General features: G+C 39.0%; 2 protein-coding genes across 2 annotated transcripts in view; both read left to right on the forward strand.

Annotated features, from left to right (window-relative positions):
- Positions 1-965, forward strand: part of LOC144968167 (uncharacterized) — a 39,386-nt gene extending 38,421 nt beyond the window's left edge. The window contains exon 8 of the mRNA XM_078906204.1: positions 317-965. Coding sequence (XP_078762330.1) covers positions 317-921 — 605 coding nt within the window. The 3' untranslated portion in view covers positions 922-965. The remainder of the gene's footprint in view (positions 1-316) is intronic.
- Positions 966-2,032: 1,067 nt separating this feature from the next.
- LOC144969311 (uncharacterized) lies at positions 2,033-8,105 on the forward strand. Its single transcript, XM_078908418.1, has 3 exons — positions 2,033-2,100; positions 4,079-4,332; positions 4,753-8,105. The coding sequence occupies exons 1-3, from the start codon at positions 2,033-2,035 to the stop codon at positions 5,157-5,159; spliced, it is 729 nt and encodes a 242-aa protein (XP_078764544.1). The 3' UTR covers positions 5,160-8,105.
- The last annotated feature ends 1,239 nt before the right edge of the window (positions 8,106-9,344 follow it).

Here is a 9,344-nt window from a genome sequence, read left to right on the forward strand (position 1 = left end):
GGCCGTCTCTCAGGTCTTGATTGCAGAGTGCCGTTTGATGCAAAGGTGTGAGGTTGGACCGCTCTCCTTATGTCCATACTAGGAAGGGATTGAAATCTGGTTTGATATAATAAATATAAACAGGCCGTCAGATTTCTCCGGGTTAGACTTCATTGGCCTGTCTGCGGGACTTGTGTGTCCTTAGACAGTGCTATAGATAAGGCTTAAAGAGACAACGATGTTAACGCCCAATCCTTATTCAATATTATAAATTAATGTTTATTTAATTGATGCCTATCAAAATAACAATCGTTCCGATTTTCTTTCCTTTTTTCAGAGAAATCAGCCAAGGCCTTGAGATTCGACCTATTCAACATACGGACTCCATTGCCATATCTACTACACCCGCAATTTCCAGTCTCCCCCTATATGCTGCCAGGATTTCATCCGTCACCCGCTCAGGATCAGACCACCCACCAAAACGTATTCAGTCATGACCTACATTCGCTTCAAAGGACGATAACTCCAAGGGAGACAGATTTAACTCGGCCGCATTCTCTCTCGTCGTTTTCCTCTACTCCTTCATCATTATCGTCATCATCGTCGTCGTTGTCATCGTCATCATTTTCACCTTCTTTGACATTAAGGGATTTTCAGCCAACGCCAACAGCCTGTTACAATTACTCCAGAAGTGAAGATTCAGAACTTTCCCCCTCAAAGATTTGTTCATCTTCTTCATCATTAAAATCATTGAAATCTGTGAATTCTTTAAAGAATATTCCAGAGAAGAATGAACATAATTCTAATGTGAAGCAAGAGGTGGATAGATATAAAGATAGTTACCGCAATCTCGAGGTCCAAGTGGACAAGAACCCACAGCTTCAAACAAAAGATGCCGCTCTGTTTGAAAATAAGCGTAATCCAACGACTTTGAGAATCTAGGGGAGATCAGTCAAGAAAGACCAGTGATACAGACCCCAAACCCTAAAAATTGCACACTGTGCCATAATGTTTATCCACCATCTATTCCAAACTTGACGGACTCGTTAAAATTATTCCCTGTTTTTATCGTCACCCTCTGGAATTTCATGGTACAGCATCGACTTTTACACATAGATTAGTAATAGAGCAAATCTGCACAGCTTTTGTACGATAGATAATTCAATGTAACCAACAGAGTTTGTGTGTTGTTGGGGGGGGGGGGGGATCAGGCAATACACATACCTTAGGGTACATGCCGAATATGTCGCCGGTTTGTAAACATCATTATGGGTCCTTGTTGTTCCTGGAAAATCTAAAAAAATGACGCAAAAATTATTGTCCATTTAGTCCAATTTTAAACCAAGCCCATAATTGCGTTTTTTTTGGGGTTAGTCCGACCGGCATATAATGTACATGTTGGTACAAGCCAGGCAGCTAAATCGGTTCACCCACAGTTCTGTTAAGTAATAAGGAGCAGAAGTTGTGTTGTCACATCTTCTCTGTTCGGTTCCAAATCATGGGAAGTATGTAATTGTCATTCGAAGGGCTAACAATGCATAGTTACATATTTATTGACCTCATGCGATGGGGAGAACTATTTTAGTATCCGGGTGTATAGGCAGATTTTTATCCATTACGAGGTACAAAGAGCGGAAAGAACGGATTATTTTAATTCCTCATCCTCATATTATTGCCTTTCACCCTGGTATAGGCACAGAAACAGTTTATCCTTCTCTAATTGAGCACTTTTTTTTGTCTCGTTCATGTCTTAATTCAATTTTCTGTATATCAGACTTCTTTAGTTATTTTCATGTTTCTTTCGGTTTGTTGTTGTCTTCATAACTTTGTCATTGCCAGAATTTATCTCAACAGCCATTTTACGTGCTTCTACTGCAGATTTTCATATCAGTGATCCGTGTTGAGGTAAACCTATCTAGCTCGTCTCCTCCGTTTTTCTTGTTGTCCGTGGTTTCTTTAAATCTTTTCCTCTCTGCTTTTATGACACTCATACATCATGTAATTCCTCCTGATAGAGGTTTCACTGTTGATCTGAGCTAGCTGTTTCAATGGAATGTCAATATCTGAATCACAGGAGTCTGATTGTCATGATTTATTTAATCTGGGTTGGCTGAGGTGGAGGTACCGGTGGTTCTTTTAGGGGTTCGATCATATCTGATGAAAGAGATATAAATATGGATATTCAAAAATTGAACGGGAGTGGACTTATTCATTAAAATAATCTTTATCATAAAGTAACGTTGTTATGATATGATATTGAGTTACAGTTGCTTGCCTTTCCCAAAAAAAATATTGAAACAGGTTATTGAGGGCTAATTGGATGCATAGCTACTTATTGTCTCAGTCGTTAAGGTTTTCACTTTGATTCAGAAGGTACCGAGTCCGACACAGTCCTAGGTTGGTTTTCAGGCCCGATTGTTTTTTTTAAATATTTTTCCCACTGTCCTGATCCCAAGCAAGGGGGGTGCGCAGTTTGGTCAAATTTCAATGGAAAGGTGGGGGTGCGCACTTTAGTAGAAAGCCGGGGGAGATGGGGGGGGGGGGTGTTCATTTTCACCAAAGAAGGGGGTTTGACCGAATAATTCAACCACAGCAAATTACAGGGACAGTATTTTGTCTATTTAAGAATGAATTTTAAGTTTAATAAGATCAAAAGCAGGGAGGGGAGGTTCGCGAAAATTCCGAAAATTAATGGATGGGGTGGGGGGGGTGGGCGTCTATTTGATACACTAGAATACTCTACTACTACTACTACTACTACTACTATACTACTACTACTACTACTACTCTCCTCCTACATACACTACTACTACTACTACTACTACTACTACTACTACTACTACTACTACTACTACTCCTCCTCCTCCTACTACTACTACTACTAACTACTATTACTACGACTACTACTGATACTACTACTACTACTACTACTACTACTACTACTACTACTACTACTACTACTACTACTACTACTACTACTACTAATACTACTACTACTACTACTACTAATGTACATACAAATGCTTTAACTGCTACTACTAATACGACTACTACTTATTCTACAACTTATACTTTCATAGTGATATAACGATGATGACTATAATAATAACATTAATATTAATAATTGTCATCATAATGATAATCATAAATATAGTACATGTAATAACAATAACAGTAGTTCTATTAGCATGTAAATCAACATTTGTCTAAGTTAAATATCGCAAACACAGATAAACCGTCAATAGCAAATAATTATTAAACATCCTCACTAATATATGACAAGTAATTATATGATTATATACATAAAATCTTTCATCACTTGAATAGGAAAAGGATAAAACTCACCCAAGGAAATGAAGAATTCACACCAAAACAACAAGTTACTCGTACGTCTTTGATGATTGACTATTTGATGAAAATTGGAGAACAATGATATGTTCTTTCCACCGTCACCAGTCGTAATAAAAACGGCCGCATATATCTTAATTTTTGGAGAGTGTCTTGGCAGAAAGTCGCATATCCGAAATGCGTCTTTTTGTGAAAGACAAATTATGTCCTTCGGTGGACGAATAAGAGAAAAAGACGCATATTACAAAATGCGACCTTCTGTCATATCCACATTCAATATGCGTCAATCTGTCATTCCTCGAAACGAATTTAAACCAAATTAGGTCAAGTCGCATATTTTCAAAATGAAACAGATTTTTTATTTTCAACGATTGAGCTACCAAACCCAGATAGAAAAATGCGCCTTTCCCTCAAGTATATGAATCCCAGAAAATGTCAATTTGACCTAGATACCGATATGCGTCTTTCTTCCCTATCACGGCAGAATAGTACTGTAAAAATGCACCTGGAGCTTTTATCAAACGGATTAGGTGCGATAAAAACGTCCTTTATCATCATCATCATCATCATCATCATCATCATCATCATCATCATCATCATCATCATCATCGTCATTATTGTTATCATTACCATAATTTATAATTATTATCATCATCATCATCATCATCATCATCATCATCATCATCATCATCATCATCATCATCATCATCAAACATCCATTCATATGAGCATCCCACAATTCCTTCTCCAGATACCCTTACGACAGCAAGTTGTTCAGTCCCTTCCATGACCCAGACTCACACATCAGGCTTGCTTACGACACGTCAAGGGCCTTTACTCCCAATGGACATTCCAGTCCCTTCAATGACCCAGACTCACACGTCAGGCTTGCTTACGATACGCCGAGGGCGTTCACTCCCAACGGACATTCCTTGTTGGAGGCCATGGAAAATCGCCTTGACCGGAAACGCTCTCATTTACATCAGTGGGGTTTTGACCATGATGGTAAGAATAACACTGCAAATGTGTATATTATACAAAATGTCATCTTTAACAATCTTTTCAATTCTCTATTTTTTTTTTAATTCTTTGTTTAGCCTCTCCAAACTGGCCGTCTCTCAGGTCTTGATTGCAGAGTGCCGTTTGATGCAAAGGTGTGAGGTTGGACCGCTCTCCTTATGTCCATACTAGGAAGGGATTGAAATCTGGTTTGATATAATAAATATAAACAGGCCGTCAGATTTCTCCGGGTTAGACTTCATTGGCCTGTCTGCGGGACTTGTGTGTCCTTAGACAGTGCTATAGATAAGGCTTAAAGAGACAACGATGTTAACGCCCAATCCTTATTCAATATTATAAATTAATGTTTATTTAATTGATGCCTATCAAAATAACAATCGTTCCGATTTTCTTTCCTTTTTTCAGAGAAATCAGCCAAGGCCTTGAGATTCGACCTATTCAACATACGGACTCCATTGCCATATCTACTACACCCGCAATTTCCAGTCTCCCCCTATATGCTGCCAGGATTTCATCCGTCACCCGCTCAGGATCAGACCACCCACCAAAACGTATTCAGTCATGACCTACATTCGCTTCAAAGGACGATAACTCCAAGGGAGACAGATTTAACTCGGCCGCATTCTCTCTCGTCGTTTTCCTCTACTCCTTCATCATTATCGTCATCATCGTCGTCGTTGTCATCGTCATCATTTTCACCTTCTTTGACATTAAGGGATTTTCAGCCAACGCCAACAGCCTGTTACAATTACTCCAGAAGTGAAGATTCAGAACTTTCCCCTCAAAGATTTGTTCATCTTCTTCATCATTAAAATCATTGAAATCTGTGAATTCTTTAAAGAATATTCCAGAGAAGAATGAACATAATTCTAATGTGAAGCAAGAGGTGGATAGATATAAAGATAGTTACCGCAATCTCGAGGTCCAAGTGGACAAGAACCCACAGCTTCAAACAAAAGATGCCGCTCTGTTTGAAAATAAGCGTAATCCAACGACTTTTGAGAATCTAGGGGAGATCAGTCAAGAAAGACCAGTGATACAGACCCCAAACCCTGTTGAACACCAACACAAGAACAGCATTCATGGAAGAAAAGACCCAGAAATAATTAATCCTGCACACCAAGCGTGTAAAAATTGCACACTGTGCCATAATGTTTATCCACCATCTATTCCAAACTTGAACGACTCGTTAAAACTTATTCCATGTTTTTATCGTCACCCTCTTGGAATTCATGGACAGCATCCGACTTTTACTCATCAATAGTATTAGCAGCAAATCAGCAACAGCTTTTGTACGATAGATAATCAAATGTAACCAACAGTTTGTGTGTGTTGGGGGGGGGGGGGATCAGGCAATACCACAGCTACCTTTGGTACATGCCGACATATTCGCAGGTCTTGTAAACCAATTCATTATGGGCTCATTGTTGTAATGGAAATCTAAAAAAATGACGCAAAATATTGTCCATTAGTCCAATTTTAAACCAAGCCCATAATTGCGTTTGGTTGTCAGACCGGCATATATGTACATGTTGGTACATGCCAGGCAGCTAAATCGGTCAGCCCCACAGTTCGTTAGTAATCAGGAGCAGAAGTTGTGTTGTCACATCTTCCTCTTTTCCGGTTCAAAACTCATCGGAAGTATGTAACTAGTCATTCGAAGGGCTAACAATGAATAAGTTACATAATATTGAATCATGAGATGGCATAACTATTTTAGTATCAGGGTGTATAGGCAGATTTTTATCATTACGAGGTACAAAAGAGCGAGAACGGATTATCTTAATTCCTCATCATCATCATTATTGCCTTTTTCACCCTGGTATAGGCCACAGACAAACAGTTTCCATCCTTCTCTAACTTGAGCCAACTTTTTTGTCTCGTTCCATGTATTATCACTTCTCTGTATATCAGCTTCTTTAGTTATTTTCCATGTTCCTTTCGGCTTTGTCTGTTGTCTTTCATAAATTCTGTCATTGCAGAAACTCTTCTGTCGCCCAAGCTAATATGAAAGGATTTGATTTGTCCGCTTGTGTTTCTGTAACAATTTGAGTTTCACGGAAGGGGTGTTAACCCTTCTACAGCCCCCGACTGGTGACTCAAAACGGGGGAGTCACACACCATTAGTCGCCTTTTACGACCCGCTGGCTTGGCGTTGGGCTATTCTTGCACCCTCTCAGTTGAGGGACCCCGGACACCACACGGTGGAATCTTAATTCATGACCAGGATTAATTTAGGCGAGAAAATAAGACGCCATCACTCTGAAACCAGAAGATCAATTGCACAAAGTATGTATCCAGTCCTCCGAGTGACTGGTTTTACACTTCCAATGAGATTGGAACCAGTATTTTGATATGACACTATTGTTTCCTGTCATCACAATATTTTGTCACAACGATTAAGGAATTGCATGGCGTCACCTGACGACACTTTGCATGTCTTTTTGTTGAAATAGGATTCAATAGTCTGATGTCACGTCCGCCCAGCAACCAGCAGTATGGCTCTAAACAAAGAAAATCGGTACTTTTTATTCTATACCCTTTTCACATGTCATGTGATCAGAATGTATAAAAGTCAAAACATGATCAGATTTATGTTTTTCTCCTCTGAATACACTTTTATGCTCGTCAAAGAAGTGTTTCATAAGGGTGTCCGCCATTGTTCCGATAGTTTAGAACCAGTTACTAAGTTACCATTTGTCATTACGAGGGAAGTGAGGTCACGACTGCTGAATGCTATTGCCCTTGTGTTAAAATTGTGAGTGATACTCAGGATCTGTTGGGCTGACTGCTTTTGGTGGCAGGCAAGAGCTAAAGGTGGCTTTGGACCGTAGCCTTCGTAAACTCATAGCCTGACACTGACCAACACATTACGAATTTGAAACTTGAGCTTTTATATATCCACTAAACGTGCTCAAAGCGCTTTACAAACGGTCCATGACCAACAGCAAAATATAACGTGTAGAACGAGACATGAATCCTGTTAGGCGATATTACATGTTTTTTTCCGACAGAGGCAACACTGTTAACGGCCAGTTACTCATTTTACACCTGAGTACGGTGAGAGAATGTGAGTAAAGAGCCTTTTCCAAGGACTTAACTTTGCGCCGAGCGAGTTTAGAACTCGGGCTAGAACTACTAACGACAACTCACTAGGCGGTCGTTGCCTTGGTAAATTCATAGTCTGGCACTCACTAACAAAATGCTACAACAGGAAAACAAATCGGAAGTTGTTGATGCTATGCAATTAGATAAAATGCTTACAATATATAACGTACCAACATACAAAACTGTGTAACCTTAAACGTTTATAGTCTGATTGATAGAATTTAGTGAGAACTAATCACCAAAATGGCTCTCTAAAAACAATTTTTTTAAAAGAGCTGAGTGACGTCAATTTCATTCCCTCCATTCAATAGTTCACCAATGGGAGCATTTGCTTCCTTTAACATCACTGACGACAATTCATTAGGTGGTGTGCACTGACCTGAGATGACGTCACAATACAAGTCTTTGTGTTAGGCTATACTTCCACGAAAGCTACGATCAGGCACAGAAAAGTGATCCGAAACAGAGAAAAAAATGTGTGATGTCAAAAAACTGGTTCCTATTTCATTGGAAGTGTAAAATCACTCTTCCGGAGGACTGGATACATACCTTGTGAATTCATCTTCTGGCGTCAGAGTGATGGCATCTTATTTTCTAGTCTAAATATATACTGGTCGTCAATAAAGATCATCCATTATTCCACCCCTCTCGCTAAATAGTTACGCGTAATGATATCATGTTTTCAATAATAATTTGTACGTTGGTTTATAAATCGTTAAATTCCACTTTTAAAATTTTGATTTTTTTAAAAAAAATATTATTTGAATGTTTTTCAACACGTCTTTTATTCAAAGATGACGAAATCGGAATTGATTGACGGATAGAATAAATGATTATAATATAGATATAATATAAAATACAATTCTTACACTCTTGCTTTTGGGATTTTGAAATTTGTTCCCAGCGCGCACACGCAAACTCGTGCAGCGATTGGGAGCACGTCCGGAATTTTAAAAAGCGGGGTGTAGGAATCGTATTTTCTTGCACTTTTACAACCCGTAATCCTAACAATTTGCCTATACATCCTGCTACTGAAATAGTTACGCCACCTTATGATTCAATATGTGACCTATTCATTGTTACTCCTCAGGGAACTGTTTCCAAACTTTCAAGGAGTTTGGAACCTGGAGAGTGGAAGGTGTGATTTCCTGCCACCTTTATGTAAAAGTAGTCCTTCAGAGCCATTGAGCCCATGAAGCCGGAGTGTATCCCAGTTTCTATAGCGTAAAACGGACAACAGCAATTGCTTACTATCCTTGGGATGGGACGCTAGTCTATCGCAAAGTACTTTCCGCCAAATCTAACAGACTCAGCTACCCATTCACTACTGGGTGGACAGGGGGATCAGAAAAAAATCCCGACTACACGGCTTTTCTTCCCAAAAGATAGTATGCGCTTGGTAAGAAGCTCACAACATTGCCATCCGGAAGTATAACGTGCAAACACACAAAACTATGTGTTACCTTGAACGTTTATAGTCGGGTTAATACAGTTTAGTGAGAATTATTCATAAACGCGGATGTCGAAAAAAAAAAACGATAACGAAGACCCGAGTGACGTCATCTTCTTCGTTCTATCTAAAAGAAAATGTAGTTGTACTCACTAGTTGTTGTTTGTTATATCGGGCTGTCAGATTGTTGCGAGTATAATATCTAAACGTACAGTATCAATAGAAGGAACGAAATTGGCGTCACTCAGCTCTTTGATATTGTTTATAGCCTGCTATATGTATGAGTATCTCTCATCAAATTCTATCAATCAGACTATATAAACGTTCAATGTTAAGCAACGCAAAGTGTTTTGTATTGGTACGTTATGTCCAGCTGGCGGATGTTATGAGTGTTTTTGTTAAACGCATAGCATTAATACTTATGTGATATGGACTAAAA

The sequence above is a fragment of the Berghia stephanieae genome, chromosome 3 (assembly GCF_034508935.2).
Source record: "Berghia stephanieae isolate SIO BIC M18660-M18661 chromosome 3, UCSD_Bste_1.3, whole genome shotgun sequence".
Classification (NCBI taxonomy): Eukaryota; Metazoa; Mollusca; class Gastropoda; order Nudibranchia; family Aeolidiidae; genus Berghia; species Berghia stephanieae.